The sequence below is a fragment of the Melospiza georgiana genome, chromosome 5 (genome assembly GCF_028018845.1).
Source record: "Melospiza georgiana isolate bMelGeo1 chromosome 5, bMelGeo1.pri, whole genome shotgun sequence".
NCBI lineage: Eukaryota > Metazoa > Chordata > Aves > Passeriformes > Passerellidae > Melospiza > Melospiza georgiana.
Genome location: NC_080434.1, coordinates 71,964,957 through 71,985,005, shown reverse-complemented (window position 1 = coordinate 71,985,005; position 20,049 = coordinate 71,964,957). Strand labels below are relative to the sequence as shown.

The window sequence follows — 20,049 nt, the reverse complement described above, 5'->3', positions numbered from 1 at the left end:
CGTTTCCCGAAGGAAGGGAAGGATTCCCGGCTGGAACCCCATCTCCCGGGGGAAGGAAGGAAGGATTCCCGGCTGGATTCCCAATTCCCGGGGGAAGGAAGGAAGGATTCCCGGCTGGAACCCCCGTCTCCCGGGGGAAGGAAGGAAGGATTCCCTGTCGGAGCCCCGTTTCCCGGGGGAAGGAAGGAAGGATTCCCGGCTGGAGCGGGAGGAGCGGGCGCTGCGGGGCGGAGGAGAGAGGGGGCGGCTCCTCTGCCTGCCTCGGTAAGTGCTGCCGGCGGAATCCCCATCCCCATCCCCATCCCCATCCCATCCCCATCCCCATCCTCATCCCCATCCCCATCCCCATCCCCATCCCCATCCCATCCCCATCCCCATCCCCATCCCCATCCCCATCCCATCCCCATCCCCATCCCCATCCCCATCCCCATCCCCATCCCCATCCCCATCCCCATCCTCATCCTCATCCCCATCCTCATCCCCATCCTCATCCCCCATCCCCATCCCCATCCTCATCCTCATCCCCATCCTCATCCCCATCCTCATCCCCCATCCCCATCCCCATCCCCATCCTCATCCCCCATCCCCATCCCCATCCTCATCCCCCATCCCCATCCCCATCCCCATCCCCATCCCCATCCCCATCCCCGGGCAGATCCTGACTCCCTTTCCCGGCCAGGGCTGCCGCTGCCGCTCCCCGCTCCGGGTGGGATACCCCTCTGTTGTGGCTGCCCCGAGCACGTCCTGAGCCCTCTGCCCAAAGCAGAGCCCCTTCGAACACGGTCTCCCCCTGGGGAAGGGCTCCCTCCTCTTCCTCCCCACCTCCACCACAGATCCCCTCTGCCCATCCCCAGCCCCGCTGCCCCGGGCTGATGCTCCGCAGCATCCTCGCCGTTTTGCCCTACCTGGGGCCGGGGTTTTGCTGCCCTGGGGCTTGGGGGTTTTACCCCAAGAGGTTTGACCCCAGGGAGGGTGGGTTTGGCACCCGGGGCTGTGGATTTGCACCCCGGGGTAGCGTCTTTGAACTCAAGGGTTTGGTGCTTTGCACCCCAGGGTTTGGGGGTTTTGCACTCAAGGGTTTGGTGCTTTGCACCCCAGGGTTTGGGGCTTTTGCACCCCAGGGTTTGGGGGTTTTGCACTCAGGGGTTTGGGGGTTTTGCACCCCAGGGTTTGGGGCTTTTGCACCCCAGGGTTTGGGGGTTTTGTACTCAAGGGTTTGGGGGTTTTGCACCCCAGGGTTTGGGGCTTTTGCACCCCAGGGTTTGGGGGTTTTGCACCCCAGGGTTTGGGGCTTTTGCACCTCAGAGATTGGGGGTTTTACACTCCAGGAGTTGGGGGTTTTGTTCCGCAGAGGGTGAGGGGTTTGTCTGCCCAGGGTTTGGGTTTTGGCACCCCAGGGTTTGGTGCTTTTGCACCCCAGGGTTGGGGTTTTGGCATCCCAGGGTTTGGGGTTTTGGTACCCCAGGGTTTGGTGCTTTTACACCCCAGGGTTTGGGGTTTTGACACCCCAGGGTTTGGGGTTTTAGCACCCCAGGGTTTGGGGTTTTAGCACCCCAGGGTTTGGGGTTTTGGCACCCCAGGTTTGGGGTTTTGACACCCCAGGGTTTGGGGTTTTAGCACCCCAGGGTTTGGTGCTTTTGCACCCCAGGGTTGGGGTTTTAGCACCCCAGGGTTTGGAGTTTTGGCACCCCAGGGTTTGGGGTTTTACCACCCCAGGGTTTGGGGTTTTACCACCCCAGGGTTTGGGGTTTTGGCACCCCAGGGTTTGGTGCTTTGGCACCCCAGGGTTTGGGGTTTTGGCACCCCGGCTCAGTTCCCGATACGCACCATGAGCACCCCGTGTTTGCAGCGCGGGTTTGCCCTCGCCCCGGGTTTCATTGCTGCGGTGTCTCCGGGGCAGGCGGAGCTGCCGAGGCTGTGCCGGAGCGCTCCCGTCCGCCGCGGGCGATCCCAGTCGCGGTGCCGGCGGTGGATGAGGAGTTTATCCCGCCTCGGGGCAGGAACCAGCATCCATCCCCGGGCAGCCAGGCTGGGAGCAGCTCCCTGGGGAGGGATCCGGGCTGGGGACACCGCGGGGCGGCTTCGGCCGACACTTCCCGAGGTAAGGATATTGTGGTTCATTGTGGTTTATGGTGGTTTATTGCGGTTTATGGTGGTTTATTGTGGTTTATTGTGTTTCGCTGTGTTCCCGACCCCGCGGCTCTCCGAGAGGCTGCAGGAGCGCGGGTTTGGGGCTGGAAAGAAATCGCGCACTGGTAAACGCTGTCCTTGCAAGGGGAAAGTTGGGCAGAGGGAAGGAGGGTCAGTGCAGAGGCTCACTGCTGCTCCGAGGGCGTGCTGCACTGGTGGGAGCATCCCCAGGCATTTCCCCTCCTTTATCACCGCCTCCCACAGCTGGACGAACCGCTGGCGCCGCTCAGCAATCACCGAGCGCTGCAGCTTTCCCATGGGGAGGAGGAGGAGGAGGAGGAGGAGGAAGAGGAAGGAAAGGTGTGTGAGGTCCTGGGGCAGGCATTGCTCCCTGCTGGTTTGTGCCTGATCCAGCAGAGAGCAGAGCCTGGCAGCAAGTAATTCCCACTAATATATTTCCAGTTTTCATCATTGCTCTAAGATTTTTAAAGTGCAGTCAGCCTTGAGATTGCAGAGTTGGGTTTTTTTTTTTTTTCTCCCTCTCTTGCCGTCAAAATATGCCTTTCACTGATGAAATTAACCTTTAGCTTGGGATTTGTCTGCTGAATACATTAGGTCAAACTTTCTGGATGTTGAAGGGGAGCAGAAATGGTGGAGTTGCTTTGCTCAGGCAGCCTCAGAGCAGAATCCAAGCCATCGGTTTTTTGAAAGGAGGTAAAACCATAAAAAAAAAAAAAAACCAAAACAAACCAAACCAACAACAAAAAACAAACAAACAAACAAAAAAAAACCCCCCCAAAAAAAAAACCAGTGAAAACTCTAAAGCATCTGAGATCCCCAGGAAAACTGGGAAGATCCCACATCATGGTACAACTGGGCATTTATCCCTTTGGTTTAAGGTTTCTCTTACAGGAAAGACGGAATGACTGATGTGCAAAGAGTCTGGGCTATCCCAGCAGTGTAACCACAGGGGCTGCTGCAGCTCTCAGGAGTATTTAAGAGCTCCAGTATTTTAAGCTGAGGAAGTGGGGAAAGATGGCATTTCCTGATTTGTCCCAATAATTTCCACAGAGAGGTTAAGGTGGTGTCATCCCTGGGTTCCCTGTGATGACAATTCTCCAGGCAGTTTGAGAGCAGCATTTCTTAGTTAACTTATTTAATTTAGCACACTTTGGATAAAGGTTGGCTTCTCAGTCAGAGGCAAAAGGATCCAGACACCCACCTTGGGCTGCTTGGCTCTGGCAGGGACTGGGGATGAGATTCCAGGGGCTCTGACAGGGGATTTTTAAAAGGGATCAGGAGCAGCAGGATCCTGTTTTTTGCACCCTGAATTAGAGTTCAAGGTGCAAACATGAAGTTTCAAGAATACATCATCTCTTGGTTTTATAGCTGGAGACATGGATGTCAAATAAAGACAGCCTTATTTCCAGTCCCTCAGTCCCTTTGTGTTGATAAAAAGAAAAAAAAAAAAGTGACAAAAGAGTGTTTCTCTGGGGTTTTGTGAGTGTGGACACGTCTGGTTTGGTGCACTGCCATACTCCTGGATGTGTCCTGCATTTAGGACAATGCTGCTGTGAGTTTTTCACTGTAGCAGACCTTTAACCCAGGCTGAGATGGTGCTTGAGGAGCACAAAGAGCTGGCAAAGAGGAGTTCTAATAACCATGTCCTAATTCTGCTCCAAGTTTGAGAGTGGTGTGTGTGCACAGAGCACTGTGAGTAATGATCTGCTTTAATTGGAGTCATTCTAAGGCTGATACAAACTTAATGACCGTGTGGGAGCAGTCATTCTTTGCAGGAAGGTGTGACTTCAAAACCTTCTTGTCTCGGTGTTACATCTAAAAAACCTCAAATAATTCATCCAGAATTCTCATCCATCATTCTCATCTACCCATGAACAAAAATTTGACAGTGATTTTTAAAAACCCGAGACTGAATGTTTTAAACTTTAATTTTTGACATAGTTTTTTTGGGTTTTTTTAAGCACTGATTTTCCATCAAACCTGATGTTTTGCTGTTCCTGTTCAGGAGCCTATCCTAATGCTGCATGCTCTCCTGGGAGAACTTCTGGTTCATAGGGTGATGTCCAAGTGTTTGAACTGGTTAGGGTCAACTCGAGGTGGGGTCAGAGGGCATTTTCCAGATCTTGTCGAGGAGACCAGCAGGTGTGGGAGATGAGATGGAAGATGGCTGTGGAGCAGGGAATGGCCCTTGGAGAGGCGGGTTCTGGAGCCTGGCTCCCGTGTGGCCATGTGCTGTGTCCCCGTGGATTTCCCACCCCTGTCCATGTGGATTTCCCAGTCCTGTCCATGTGGATTTCCCAGTCCTGTCCATGTGGATTTCCCAGTCCTGTCCATGTGGGCTTCTCACCTCTGTCCACGTGGATTTCCCATCCCTGTCCCTGTTGATTTCCCACCCATATCCCTGTGGATTTCCCATCCCTGTGTCCATGTGGATTTCCCACCCATGTCCCTGTGGATTTCCCACTCATGTCCATGTGGATTTCCCACTTGTGTCCATGTGCATTTCCCACCCATATCCCTGTGGATCTCCCACCCCTGTCCATGTAGATTTCCCACCTGTGTCCATGTGCATTTCCCATCCCTGTCCCTGTGGATTCCTTATCCTTGTCCCTGTGGATTTCCCACCCCTGTCCCTGTGGATTTCCCACTCATGTCCATGTGGATTTCCCACTCATGTCCATGTGGATTTCCTATCCCTGTCCATGTGGATTTCCCATCCCATATCCCTGTGGATTTCCCATCCCTGTCGCTATGGTTTTCCCACCCGTGTCCCTGTGCATTCCCCACCCCTGTCCATGTGCATTTCCCACTCATGTCCATGTGCATTTCCCACTTGTGTCCCTGTGGATTTCCCACCCCGTCCCTGTGCATTTCCCACCCCGCTGTCCCCGAGCTGTCTGTGTGGCACACACAGGAAGGAGAACAGCCTGAACAATCCGTTCTGCCAGGAAATGTGGCTGCACTGAAACCCAGCTGTTCCACAGGAGCTCCTCCAGCCTGATGCCACCCTCAGTGGAGCAGTTAGGAAGAATGGCACACATCATCCTCTCTCCTGGCAATTATGGGAGAGCTGGAGACTGGATTTTTTATTTTATTTTATTTTTTATGGGGTGTTACCAGGATGTGGAATGTTGTCCAAGGAATATTTTCATTAGGACTGAGGTACTTAAGACACCCTGCAGACTCTGAGCAGTGCTGGCCCAGGGGGCTGCCTGACATGATGTCCAAAAAACCTGATTATTCTCAGTGCTGGAGGAGCAGCAGAGCTTCAGGTCTCAGCCAGCGGCTCCCAGCTCCAATGAGGAAGGGTTTTCCTTCTTTATTTTTTTCTTTTCTAGACAGCTTGACTCTTTTCTTAATTTTGTTTTTAAATTTATTTTTTTTATATTTTTTACTTGAAAGAAAGGAAACCGCTAAATCCATCGTATAAACAGAAGTCAGGGGATGGAGCTGAGGATTTTGAAGGATGAGTTGGTGCGTGAGCACATAATTACATCCAAGAACAAGGGCACTATTGCTTTCAGAAAATGCAGCCCAGCCTCACAGTTGTGTAGGAATGCTTGGAAGAGCTCAGCAGGTGGAAAAGAAACACCTGGGTGATGTGGGAATTCTGGAATGTTTTCAGTATAATCCCTCATGGTGGGGGCTTTTAAGGACGTGTAATAGCCCTGAATTAAGAAGAAAGTTCCCTGTGTGGAAAAAATGTGGGAAATGGATTCTTAGAGATCTACAAATCCATTTCCCACATTAAAATACTTGTCTGAAAGGCGACATGCAGGAGGGGTAAGTGCATGGTGAGTGTGAAAAACGCCAATCACTTGTTTTTAAAATCTTAAAAGTTTAATAGTAGTAATATGGTTATAAAAATAGTAATATAATTAGAGTAATTATAATTTGGACAATTAGAATTTGGGGCAATATGAGAACAATAAGAACAAAGAGTTACACACAGTCCTGGTACCTCTTTCTGGGCAAAATAAGCCTGAAAAAGGACCCACGTTAAGAGAGGATTAACCCTTAAAAGCAACAGCCTGTTGCATATTCATACGCCTCATACATGATGCATAAATTCCATTCAAACACAGGATTCTGTCTGGTCAGTGTCAGCTTCTTCCTCTCAATCCTGACAGCGTCTTCAGGGCTGAGCAAGGTGGGAAGAAGTTCATTTCTTCTGATAATGGAGCAATAAATTCTTATTCTCTGGAAGATTCAGGTGTCCTGTGCCTGCTATCTCAGTGCGAGTCCTCTCTTTAAAAGCAGTATCTTACATAGCACAGTTTCTATTTTAACCTTATGTTATAACCTAAAACTATATTCAACGCACTACTTAAGAAAATTAATACAGCATAACTTTCTAACATAACACATATAATATTCATTTTCATATTTGTGAAAAGCCAATCATAAATAAAAGCATTTTTCACAGTGAGGTCAGGGATGCTCTTCACAGGGATGATAGGGGTTGGGATATGTTGGGTTCTAGAGATTGTGAATCATGAAATGGTGATATTTACAGACTCCCTTTAAAAGCTTTATGACCAATCACACAAAGCAGAAGCACACTGACAGTAGATTTATCCAACCACTGTAAGCACAGGTACCTTTGGTTAAACAATGCTGCTTATTTTGAATACAATACCTGCTTGTGAGCCTTCAAACACAATGCACAGAGCTCCATTATCAAGCTTAGAACTTCCTCATATCTCACTAGATAAACGCTTCTGCAGCTTAGGGAGTTATTCTAGACGAGTGTTAATACACAGACCATTGTTCTATTTGTCCCTACTTTTCTACTTCTTACATATTTTTTGTGCTGACCAATCTCATGGCTGCTGCTTATCTCTAATCACAGAGAAAGCTGCCTTCTGCAGCTTTCCCAAAACCCTCTGATTTCATGGATTCCCACACAAGGAGGTGTTTCTTTGCAGGGTGCAGAGCTGAACTGTGGAAGTTGTTGCTGTAGGAGGTGATGGATGCTAAAAGGTTGCTGGGCCAGAGGGGAAGCAGGACAATTTCATGATTCAGAAATCATTGAAACCATCTTAAGAGGTAATTCTGGACCATAGGCTGCAGGAATGACAAAGAGATGTTGGGAACATTTCGCTGCCTTGTTCTTACACCCATCCTAAGACAAAGTTTGGTCCCCTGTGAGGTGAAGCAAGTTGGGCTGCAGGGATGTTATCCAGGCCCACCCTCACACTGCACTCAGAAGGATGCCCTGGAGATGTGGATTCACCTGAGGGTCCTGTGGAAGCAGATCCTGGTCACAGGAGAAGTGGTGATATTTAAATACAGCAACTTTTCATCAGGAAATATTTCTATAACTCTCTTTTCCCCACAAGTTTTGCCTTTGTGTTCCCTCAGCTACACCAGTGAGCTTTGAAGTGCTGGAGTTTCTGCAGGGCATCATTCCCACCTACCTGTGACACCACTTTGTAAAGTCTGGGAGCTGAGCTGTGGACACAAACATGTGGATTTCCTCAACAGAAAAATCCCCAATGAAGGAGCTGGGAGCATCACCTCCCATCTGGGCACAGAGGGCACAGACTGTGGGGTCAGGGCTGCACCTGAGACACCTCAGTGCGATGATCCTCCAGCCCAAGTCATTCTGTGATTGCACAGTTCTGCTCCCTGTGGAGCTGCTGGCAGCCCTGCTTGGCCATTCAGGTTGGAGGATGGAGCTGCCCGCTGTGGCACTAAAAAACCCCCAAAATTCAGAGTGTGAAACAGCACCAGGACAACCCAGGGCACGGCACAGACTGAGCAGTGGGGCTGGGCAAGCAGCCCCAGCTGCTCTGGGGGTGGCAAAGATGGTGATGAGAACAGAGAGCCACAGAATGGTTTAGATTGGAAAGGACCTCAAAGATCATTTAGTTCCAGCCCCCACATTATGTGGACTTGGCATGCTGTTCAGTGGGATTTAGCCCAGCTGCTTTCATTTTTTGATTTCAGTTGTTTTCTTTCCCTCTCTCTGCTCTCAGTACATTTCTATTTTTTTTTTTCCTGGTCTCATGCTTCATCTGATGATGCATTTTCATTCACAGGAGGGCTTTTAATTGCTGTGAAGGACTTCAGTCAATGCTTCACATTTATCTCACCCTCAGGATTTCAGACACTTCTAATGGGCTGCTAACCCAGGACACAGCCACAGCAGGGTGTGTGGATTTTTCCTGGAGAAAATGAAGCATAAATATTATTTCCATCCTCCCTTTCCCACACCTACAAACCATCATTGATGTAATTGTGCTTCTGCCCTTTTTGATTTTCAGGTTTTAGCAGCGGGAAGATGCTGACGGACAGGAACGGATCCCGGCTCTCCAATTTCTCCTCTGCTGCCTCCTCCTTGGCACGGGGAGGGGTTGGGCTCCAGGAGGTGCTGGTGGGGCTGGTCCTCACCCTCATCGACGTGGTGACGCTGCTGGGGAACACCGTGGTGTTCCTGTGCCCCGTGGTGGAGAAGCGGCTGCGCACGGTCACCTACATGTTCATCATGTCCCTGGCCACGGCTGACTTCCTGGTGGCCTGCCTGGTGATGCCCTTCAGGTGAGGAAAGCCTGGGAGCACAGCAGCACAAATGTCCTTTTCCCCTGAGCAATGCCACTGTGGTGTTTTCTGAAATATCCCTTCGCCAGGATTGCTTGGCTTGGCAAGCTGAGAGGCCTCAGAGAAAAATGAAAGCAATATTATCTGATCTGCTTCTCCTGTGTTTGCTGCTTTGGGAATATGGTTTGGACATTGTTTATCAGTTGGTCATTGTTTGATTGGTTTCATGTGAATTGTTTTGACTTAATGACCAATCACCATCCCTCTGTGTCGGGACTCTGAAGAGAGTCATGAGTTTTTCATTATTATTTTTTAGCCTTCTGTCTGTATCCTTTCTCTATTCTTTAGTATTGTTTCAGTATAGTATGAATAATATGATATGATATGATATGATATGATATGATATGATATGATATGATATGATATAATATAATATAATATAATATAATATAATATAATATAATATAATATAATATAATATAATATAATATAATATAATATAATATAATATAATATAATATAATATAATATGATATGATATAATATAATAGGATATAATATAATATAATATAATATAATATAATATAATATAATATAATATAATATAATATAATATAATATAATATAATATAATATAATATAATATATAGTGTAACATAACGTAATATAGTATAACATAATATATAATATAACATATAATATAACATAATATAAATATAATATTAATATATCAGCCTTCTGAGAACATGGAGTCAGATTAATCTCTTCCCTCGCCCTGGAGCCCCTCACAAGCACCACAGAGCAGGGCTGGGATTCGCCTGCTGGGCTCTCCAAAGGGCTGAGCTGTGGGCTGGTGGCTGTGTGTGCTTCCCTGGGACCCTGGCTGCTGATCTGAACTTGATTTCCAGCTTTGTATGTGGAGCTCCAGCCGTTGCTCCCCCTTCCAGGACCAGCCCTGCATATGGGATGTAAGGGATTTATTCAAGATAAGCTGGGTAATTTAGGCTTCCCCTACATTTCATGGAGGAAGAGGCTCTGGAGAGGGCAGGTGTCCCTGCATGAGGTTTATATTTGTGGGAGCTTCACTACCTGGCTAAAACAGTGAAACAAAAGCAGAAAGCAGCTGGCTTGTGGTCCTGGCTGTCTTGTCCTGCAAAGCAGCCAGAGGTTTGTGTAAATCAGGGAGCTGCGCCCTGAGTTCATGGGGCAATATGAGGAAGCTGAACTATTTCCATTTTCTATGCTTGAGTTCTCATTGGGCTGCCTATTTCTTTGAATTTGGCACTGAAAAGCATTGTCCTAACAAGCAATTACAAACTGAGTTAAAAGGTCATAGTATCAGGTGAAAAAAAAAGCAGCTAATGATGTTCTTTTAGAAAGACCTTTGCTACTAACTTAGATTCTGTGCTTGATGAATTTAAAGCTCAGGTTCTGAAATTACAGAACCATAGTGTGGTTTGGGTTGGCAGGGACCTTCAGGGGTCATCTAACCCAACCCTGCACTGAGCAGGGACACAGGCAACTGGAGCAGCTTGTTCAGAGCTCCATCCACCCTGGCTTTGAGCACTCCCAGGGATGGGGCAGCCACAGCTTCTCTGAGCATCCCCACTGTAACAAATGTCTTCCTCTATCTATTTTGAATCTACTTTCAGTGATGTTTTACCCAAAGAACAAAAACACAAGGGGGAGCACAGATGAGAGCGTGGCTGGTGCTCTGTGCCCCTCCTGGTGCTGCCTGCTGGGGATCCCTGGCAGCTCCTGGTGGGGCCCTGCTGAGGAAGGGACCCTGCTGGCTCCATCAGCCTTGGCCAGCCCTGCTCCTGTTGCTCCACACTTTCCCACTGCTTCGGCTTCACATCCGCGCTGCTCCTTTGGATCTCAGTTTGCTCCTCGGTTGGCAGGTTATTAAGTGCCAAAGGGAATGGAAAGAAATGATCTCAGGAGGCAGTTTGGCTCAGGAAAATGTGGCAGAAGGGAAAAACAAATTTGTCCTTGGTGTCTTAATTTCATAAGAGTAAGATTTTTCTTTTGTTCCTGTCTTGGCTGGTTTGCAGGAGTGAGCTTGGCTCGTTGTCTGAGTACCCCAGCCAGTCTGTCATTTCCAGGCTGAATGTTTCCAGCTATTCTTTTCCTCTGCAAGGAAAAGGGCAAGGCAGGGGTGACTTCATTGTGTGGGGGCTTTTTTGCCTTTTACAACTTCTTCTTCTCCAGCAGCATTTCCAAGCTGCAGAGACTTTTTACCTCAGAGGAGAGGGCTCAGGTGTCCATCTCCCCACTGTGAGGATGTCTGCAGGCCAGGTGTGTGCAGGTGAGAACTGGGCACCTGCTCACCTGGGATCTGTGAGCAAGGCTGTCCCCACAGCAGCACATCTCCCTCAGGGCACACCACAGCTCTGCAGCATCTCTGGGGCTCAGGAGGGCTCTGAGCAACGGCAGAGCAGCCCCCAAGTCCAGAGCTGAACCTGTGCTCCAGTTCAATGCCTCATTTCCCTCTGTAAAAGAGCCATGAAACCTTTCCATGAGCGTGCTGTGCATCCTCCATGCTGCCCAAGGTGTAGGGACAGGCTCTGCTGTAGCTTGCCTGGATTTTCGCATGGAATCCCACATGACAAAGAGCTGCTGAGGGCTGGGACCCTTCAGCAGCACTGTCCCCATCTCCAGCAGTTGCTGTGCTCTGGAACACCCTTCACAAATCCATTTAGTGAGCTGGTGAGATGAGATGTAGCTCAGGCACTGCTTTCTGCCATCAGGGTGAATCTTTCCTCCTTGCTGGACACCTGAGCACTGCAGCTCAGCAGCCCTGGGCTCACTGTGTTTCACCAGCAACCTGGGGAGTTACAGGATAATTAAAGCTTTGCAGGACCAGGGAGTTACCCATTAAATTCCCTGACAATGGTGACTTCAGCAGCACCTCGGGAGCTGCAGAAAGCTGGAGAAAGAAAGAAGCAAATGGCATCTCAGTGACTGCCACAGAAACATGCATCAGCCTTCCTACAGCTGCCATATGTTCCTTCCTTCACTGCTCACTTCTCACAGGCCCCTCTTGACTTTGTTAGCAATATTTTTGGTGCTGTGTCTGTTTTTGCTGCTGTGTTTACCTTGCTGAGGCATTTATGAGCCTCATAATGTACAGGCTGCATGGGCTTCCTCCTAGGCTGTTGTTGTTTTGTATTTTTTAAACCAAGAGTGGAAATCCTTCCTGGTTTTGAAGCATTTGATTGGGTGTGAAGTGAGTTTCCGGGAGATGTCCCATGCCCCAGGAACTGGGCAGAAATCATAAAAGACTGTGCTGTGCCAGGCACTGGGAAAAGGCTGTGATAAATAAAGCTGTGCAGATGTAAATTTGGGGAGCTTTGTGGGGCAAAGCACCTCTCTCAAGGCACTTAGGCTGCAAGAAGCACAGCTTTGCTCTTGTTCAGTCATGCTCTAGGTGTGGGGTGCTGTCACTGTCATATTTTCTGGAAAAATCCCCTTGCCCTGGATTTTTTCTCCTGGGAAGTTGAGAAGCCTCAGAGAAAAAGGAAAACAATATTATCTGATTTGCTGCTCCCTGTTTTGCTGCTTTGGAATGTGGTTGAAGATTGTTTATCCAACAGGTAATTGATTGATTGGTTTCATGTGAATTGTTTTAACTTAATGACCAATACCAGTCAGGCTGTGTTGGACTCTGGAAGCAGTCACGAGTTTTCATTATCATTCTCTGTAACCTTCTGTCTGTATCCTTTCTCTGTTCTTTAGTATGGATATAATATAATATAATATAATATAATATAATATAATATAATATAATATAATATAATATAATATAATATAATATAATATAATATAATATAATATAATATAATATAATATAATATAATATAATATAATATAATATAATATAATATAATACAATATAATACAATATAACACAATATAACATAATATAACATAATATAACATAATATAATATATATGCCTTCTAAGTACATGGAATCAGATTCTCAATTCCTCCTTCATCCTGGGGACTCTGAAAATACCACAGGGTGCTCCTTTTTTGGATTGTGTCTTGGAGGATGAATCCCTGCTGTCTGAGCTGCCCACCTTTAGTACCTGTGTGATAAAATACAGCATTTCCTCAGTCACAAGGAAATAAAAACAGAACAGGCTGGGTTGGAAGGAGCCTTAAAGATCATCTTGTTCCAGCCCTGGGCAGGAGCATCTCTCTCTAGACCAGGTTGCTCCCCCAGCCTGGCCTCATACACCTGCAGGGGCTGCACAAAGAGCCCCTCCAGCTCTGATTTCCACCTGTTTTCTCTCCCAGCATCATTTATGAGGTGACAGGGATGTGGCTCTTCGGGAAGCTGTTCTGCAAAGTCTGGATCTCCTTCGACGTCATGTTCTGCACCGCATCCATTGTCACGCTGTGCTTCATCAGCCTGGACAGGTACTGCTCCGTGGTCACCCCCTGCCACTACTCCAGGAGGATGTCCCGGGGCAGGTGAGTGCAGCTGCTCCTCCTTTGGGCTCCCTCCAGCCTGTCACTGGCCATGGCCTGTCCCTCTCATATTTTCTGAAAAATCCCTTCGCCAGGATTACTTGGCTTGGCAAGTTGAGAAGCCTCAGAGAAAAATGAAAGCAATATTATCTGATCTGCTTCTCCTGTGTTTTGCTGCTTTGGGCTGTGGTTTGGACATTGTTTACCAGCTGGTCATTGTTTGATTGGTTTCATGTGAATTGTTTTGACTTAATGACTAATCACAGCCAGCTGTGTCAGGACTCTGGAGAGAGTATTGAGTTTTTCATTATTATCTTTTTGCCTTCTGTCTGAATCCTTTCTCTGTTCTTTAGTATAGTTTTAGTGCGATACGATACAATACAATATAATATAATATAATATAATATAATATAATATAATATAATATAATATAATATAATATAATATAATATAATATAATATAATATAATATAATATAATATAATGGAGTCAGATTCTCAATTCCTCCTCCATCTGGAGGATCCTGAAAATACCACAGCAGCCTACATTGATGTGAGGCTGGATGAGCTCAGATCATTCAGGTGCTGCCCAGAAGCAGAGTGATGTGGGGAAAGGAACTTTCACCATTTAAAACTGCAGAAAACGCTTGATGTGGTGTAGGAGGGAACAAGGTGGATGCAGCTGAGGGGATTGGATGGTGCTCCAGGGAGAATATTTTTTCAGCTAAGGAAGGGCTGCAAAATGGGGTAGAAACCAGTGGTATGGGCTGAGATGGGCCTACAGGATTTTCCCTGCGCAGTCATTTGACGGGAATTTCATAGAATCACAGAATGGCTTGGGTTGGAAGGGACCTTAACGATGACCTTGTTCCATCCCCCTGCTGGGAGCAGGGACACCTTCCACTAGACCAGGTTGCTCAAGCCTTGGCCTTAAACATTTGCAGAGATGGGGAAGGACTTCTAAGGACTAGGTGAAAGGAGACCCAGAAGGGTGCAGGTAGCAGTAGTCCTCCCTCTTAAACTCACCATCTTTTCTGAAGTGATATTCAGGGAAAACAAGGAGAGTTCCTGAGCTCCCAGGAGGGTTTCATGTGAAAGGGTGAAATGAGGACTGCAGGGTGGGGAAAGTCATCTGAGGGAGGGCAGAGAGGACACTGCAGCAGTGGAGTGCTTTACAGGGTGGGTTCAGGCATGTTTTCCCCACTGTCACTCTTGCTGTGCGTGATTTGTGGATCACAGGCAAAGAGAGGAAGGGGCTCTGTGTCCCCCCCCCTTGCAGATTCTGCCATCTGGTGCCCATCAGCTCCATCCTCATCAGGCCCCAGAGGGTGAGATAATGGCCAGGTACTAAAGCTGAAAGCAAAAATATCTACATGCTGTTGTTTCAAATACTAACAAACATCTTCTGTGAAACCTAACCTCATCTTTGCTCAGCCAGCTCTGAGCACTCCTTGAGCTGACTCCAATCCTGTCGACTACAGACCAATTACCCAGTTGTTAGAGATACACAAGTCTGGACTGGTTATAGTCCAGCTTTTTCCCTTCTGCATGCCCGGCTGGACTGCTCAGCAGCGGTATCCCACACAGGTTACCATGGGGATTGAAATGTACAGCGTGTTCTCAGCCCAAAATTACTCAGACCCTCCCTCCCTTCTGCCTCTCTTTCCTTTTGCAGATGCATCGTGATGACCTGCATGGTCTGGGTGTATTCCTCCCTCATTTCCTTCCTTCCCGTCATGCAAGGCTGGAATGAGATCCCCGGGGTGGACTTTGATGCGGGCAGGGAATGCATCTTTGTCACCAACTGGGTTTTTGCCATCGTGGCTTCTGCCCTGGCCTTCTTCCTCCCCTTCATGGTCATGTGCAGCATGTACTTCTTCATCTACCGAGCCTCCCGCCTCAAGGCCACCCGCATCATGTCCCAGACGCTGGAGATCCACTACCACCCCAACAGCAAGAGGCAGAACCACCTGCAGCTGGAGAACAAGGCCACGAGGACCATCAGCATCATCATCTCCGTGTTTGTGCTGTGCTGGCTGCCCTACTTCGTGCTGAACGTGTGGCTGGCGGCCAGGGGCAGCGCCTCCACCAGCTCCGTGCTGCTCGGCACCTTCAAGATCATCACCTGGCTGGGCTACTGCAACTCCACCATCAACCCCCTGCTCTACGCCTTCCTCAACAGGGACTTCCAGCACGCCCTCAAGAAGCTGCTCCTGTGCAGGCGCAGGTCTCAGGTGGATGTTGGGGAAGACATGGTTTCCATAGCCACCTTCTCCAAGACCGCTCCGGAGCTGGAATACAGCGCGGCGGTGCCCAACGGTGCCCCCAGGGGCAAACCCAAGTCATAGGAGGAGCAGTCGCTGGAGGTGGTGACACAGAAAGTGCTGGAGCATGTCCCAGTGGAAAAACAAAGGGTAGGAAAAGAGGGGAAGCAGGGGCTGGAATATTACAATACAACAAAGATGTATTTCTTCACCTTCCACATGAAGAACTCAGATATTTTAGAGGCAATTTGTTATATATTAATGGAACTGATTAATTCCTGGATAATTATTTTTCTAATGAGCATTTTCTAAGACAAATTTCAACCTTCATGTTGGGTAAAAAGAACAAACTAGCATGGTGTAACATGACCTTACATTTGTGCACATCCTGGTGATCTGTGTCAGGTGGGACAGTGTTTCTTGTCAAGCCACTGTAGCTTTTCATCTTGAAGTTTCATTACAGACTTGACCAGTTTTAATAACTCCACCTGTGCCAGTGTGTGTATGGGAATTAGAGGAGGGATGTGCTCACATCCACTCTGCAGCCTGGGCTGTTGCTTAAGGTTCAGCTCACTGGCTTCTGCAACATTTGGATATTCAGAACTTTCCATGGCCTTCTGTGAATTATCTGTAGGTTTCCTTGTTAATTCTGGAAGGGGACATTCCCTGTGGCAGACCCCAGGAGATGACAGAGACTTGCTGTAACAGGAGGAGCACTGCAGTTTCAAAGCTACAGTGGCTGAAGATGGGATGTGAACAGGAATTATTGTGTGTATACTGTGGTATCTACCATAGAGACATAAAAAAAAGATAAATGGAAATAATTATTATTACGACTGCCAAGTGCTCATCTGGACTTCCAACAGCACTGGCTCCCTGCAGGAAAGCCACAAGTGCCTCACTGAAGGGTTACTCTGAAAAGCTATCAGGGGAATGTCCTCGGAGGTATCAAAATGCAGTAGGACCTGCCTGGAGCAGCTGAGTTACTGAAGATGCCAGCACAAGGGTCAGGAATTCTGTCTCAAGAGCCTGGTGGAAAAAACATCCCTGACCTGGGGTTCAACAGTGGTTCTCCTGTGAAATGGCTCTCCATGGAGAGGGTGAGGTGTTCCAGACTCCAGCAACAACATGGAAATGGTAACTACCTACACCTTCTTCTGGGGGAAGCATCCTGTGGGTACAAAGGTGACAGGGCAGAAATCCTGCTGCTGCCACCCAGGTCATTTTGATATGATAGCACAAGGAATGGGGTTTCATTCCCAAGAGCTATGGGGGAGGAAAGGAGCTGAGGGATGGCAATATCCTGTGGAACAATGGGACAGCACAGCAGAACCCCAGGCCAAAGCCCCTTCTGCAGGGCTGTGAGCTCACAGCTATTCCAGTTTGGGGTTTTCTTCCACAAATAGCTGGCTGGAAAGTACACATCATTCAGAGGAAAACCTCCCAGGTTAGAGAAGAGCCTTTCTCTGTCAAACCCTGGAGCAATAATGGGCCAGAAGCAGGGACAACACTCCAGTGCTGAGAGAAGCAAAGACTGACCAGGCAGTTCAGAGCTGAGCAAGGCCAGATGCTTCTGTGGCTGGGCAGGGACCCCGCAGGGGAGGACTCATCCACCCCTTTGAGGGCAAATGTAACAATCCAGAATATGCAGACACACCTGGTGTGAACACATATGCCAGTTCTGGTACTGAAATGCTGCAGGGCCCTTGGAATAGGCAGCTACCCACATCCAGATACACAGCAAGTTAAAAATACCTTAATCCTCATTTCCTGTGCTCCACCTGTAATCACTGAGCTGGCAGGGAAGGCAGAGGCTCCACACGTGGCCATTTACTGTGCTGCTGATGCAAACAGGGACACCCTTAACCCTCCTCTTTTAACCCAGCTAAACACAAATTCTGTTCCTGATCAGACACTCACTGCAGCATTCTGGTTTCACCTGGACGAGCCAGTATCTGGGAGAGTTATCCAAGAGGATGTGGAAGACAATCACTGTAATCCACTTCTGCCTTATCACAAAGCTGCAGGGTGTCAGCTGGTTTGATTGCTGTCACAGTGTCACACCACAGCACAGTAATCCCCAGGAGGATTTGAGTCCATTATCTTTTTAAGAAACTGAGCTCAGACACTTTACCAGATTTAAGTCTGTAAAAGAGAAAAAATAAAATTGTACAAGACCAGCTGTAACAGCATAAGAATTATCCCTTCTCCCCTCTCTGGTGAGCAATTGCATCCATAATCCACCCAGTTTAGAGCTCAATTCCCTTTTTTCTCCAGATCCTGTCTCCCTTCCAAGCAGCACACTGGGTTTTGCGTCATCACACACGCTGTGGCCAGTGTGAGACAGGGAAGCAAAGGAAGTTTCAGGAATGCAGAGCCCATCCTGTTCCCACTGCACAGGGCTGCCACCTGCAGCACACACGGATGCAGGCTTCCAACAGAAGCAACTACTATTTTGTCTTATAAATAAAAAAAGTTTATTAAATCATTTAGACTTGAAAGAAGTCACAGTAATTCAATGCACTCAGCAATTACAACAAGTGCATCCTGTACACCACCAACCCAAATGGATTGATTCTGTATTTTATAAATAAAAATTAACATATTTACAGTGAGAAATAAAAGCATGGCATTAGGCAGTTAAATTAGCAGATTACACAAATGCCTACCAGTTGATTTTTTTAAAAAGTACAAATCTACAAGATTACATACGACATGTATGACTTCATTAGGTTTAAATTTTCAGAATCACAACATTTTTGTACATAATTTTGACTATGGCTCTTCCAACCACTGCCTATAAAACCCCCCATTTAATGGCAAAAAGCTCCTTTTCCTTCTCTACAGCTTCATCCGTGTAAGATGCATTCCCTAAGATCTACTGTAGTGCAGAAGTATGAAATGATTTCCTCTAATGACAGGCTATGGACAGTGACAATATGTACAACTGTGGTACTTTTTTGCTTTAAAAATAGTGCAGATTCCCAGTTTACCCACCAGGGACAAAAATGGAGTCAAAGTTAATTTCAAAATCATCTTCATTTCACCAAAGAGCAAGTGACCCGGATAGACACTCACTAGGCTTAGAGACTGTAATTTGCTCTATAAAAATACAGTATTTTAATTCTATTTACATGTTACAGATCTCTCACTCACCCAGCAAGCTGACATTTACAAGCTTCAAAAAAACCCAAGAAACCCCCCAAAAAAAGGATAATGGAGCACAACATTGGCAAGCACAGCAGCTGGACCTGTTTGCTTAGGAGAGCAAAGGTAAGGAAAATGGAATGTGAAAGGTTTGGTTACTGGGCTTCCTTGGCTGTCAAAGTAAACAGAAATCTGTCCAACATGTCTTATACATTAAACATGGCAAAAAAAGCTGAAGTAAACTATTCCCAAGATAAACATTCTGCATCATAGGATCCTTCTGCTGAACAATCCCTGTGAAACCTGCCGAGTGGAAGAAGTGATCCTGAGGATAGTTATTTGCTTGGTTGTCTGGAATGTTTATTTCCTGATAGGCTCATTGTCCGTGACCTCTGCCTGAGCACGGGCTTGGGGGGCAGCTCCATGTCTTCAAAGACAGGATTTTCTATGATTGCTGCAGCCTCTGGGCGTTCAGTGGGACTTGGAGAGAGCATGTCCTTCACCATGGTGTACTGAAAGAAAAGACAACACAAATTACATGAACCAATCCATAAACTCCTCTTCATTTTATGTCCTGGCTTCAGCTGTGGCTGTGTGAAGTAGTGGAAAATAACCCCAGCTGCTTTTTGAGTTGTTTGGGTGTTATTTGGCTCAGTAGGTAGATGTGCACTAAATATTTTAAAATGTATCACTGTGCATCTCTTAAAAGTGTCTTTACTGTCATCGGAGTCAAGGTTTAACAGGGTTATAAAAAACTTCACATTATTTGCAATCAAAGTTAAATATATGATACATAATTTATATGTAATTTTTAGATTCATGTTTAGCCACACTGAATTTCTCTCATGGCAAATTAGAATTTTTCCTTTAAATGTACAAGTAGTCTGAATATTTGTTTCAAATTTAATCAGAATTAGTGTCCTGCTCCAGCTGAGCACAGCACAGCCCCTTCTCCCAGGCAGCTTCCAGCTGTAAAGCAGGAAAGGCTGGTCTCATTTGGCCACTGGTCTGAAGCTACCCTGAACATCTGAAAGCACCTCAGCTTTTTACTGGGGAGGTTTTGGACATCACCTCCTCTTCACCTGCCACCACATCACTTTACAGACCTGACTAATGAGAACACAGCACAATTTACTCATGGGGATTTCATGTTCTGGAGGGGATCCCGTACAGCCATGGTGCTACCTAGAGCCTCTCCTTTACCTGGCTGAAGCTTTGCATTTTCTCTCTGGGAATATGGATTTGTTGCAGAGAGCCATGACAGGATGTATGTGAAATGACTGGCTGTAAGTGACAAAGGGAAGCCAGGTAAAAATGTATTCCTGGAGGAACACTGTGACAGGAGTGTCATCGTGCCCATTATTGCAATGTTATAGCTTTGAAATGCAGAGAAGTACTGGGATAGGGAAATGCACCTTAACAACATGAAAGCTACCTGGTTTCTCCATTTTCACCTACAAAGCAACTG

At 47.2% G+C, this 20,049-nt stretch overlaps 2 protein-coding genes across 3 annotated transcripts in view; one reads left to right on the top strand and one right to left on the bottom strand.

Moving 5' to 3' along the window:
• Positions 1–1,709: 1,709 nt before the first annotated feature.
• On the top strand, positions 1,710–18,664 carry LOC131083367 (octopamine receptor-like). Of its 2 annotated transcripts, none has more exons than XM_058024010.1 (5): positions 1,710–2,101; positions 8,196–8,694; positions 12,998–13,174; positions 14,846–16,571; positions 18,578–18,664. In XM_058024010.1, the coding sequence occupies exons 2-4, from the start codon at positions 8,438–8,440 to the stop codon at positions 15,516–15,518; spliced, it is 1,107 nt and encodes a 368-aa protein (XP_057879993.1). In that variant the 5' UTR covers positions 1,710–2,101; positions 8,196–8,437; the 3' UTR covers positions 15,519–16,571; positions 18,578–18,664. The 2 variants fall into 2 exon arrangements, with proteins under 2 accessions (XP_057879993.1, XP_057879992.1); XM_058024009.1 differs by having other exon boundaries at positions 7,080–8,694.
• The window catches only part of EIF2AK3 (eukaryotic translation initiation factor 2 alpha kinase 3), a 43,658-nt gene continuing 41,518 nt past the window's right edge, over positions 17,910–20,049 (bottom strand). The window contains exon 17 of the mRNA XM_058024008.1: positions 17,910–19,093. Within this exon, the coding sequence (XP_057879991.1) occupies positions 18,917–19,093 (177 nt within the window). The 3' untranslated portion in view covers positions 17,910–18,916. The remainder of the gene's footprint in view (positions 19,094–20,049) is intronic.

Excerpts from the sequence above, each read along its gene's own strand:
- LOC131083367 (XM_058024010.1), top strand. The coding sequence starts at position 8,438 with ATGCTGACGGACAGGAACGGATCCCGGCTCTCCAATTTCTCCTCTGCT. Across the intron at positions 8,695-12,997 it reads TGCCTGGTGATGCCCTTCAG|CATCATTTATGAGGTGACAG; the intron begins GTGAGGAAAGCC and ends TTTCTCTCCCAG. Across the intron at positions 13,175-14,845 it reads AGGAGGATGTCCCGGGGCAG|ATGCATCGTGATGACCTGCA; the intron begins GTGAGTGCAGCT and ends TTCCTTTTGCAG.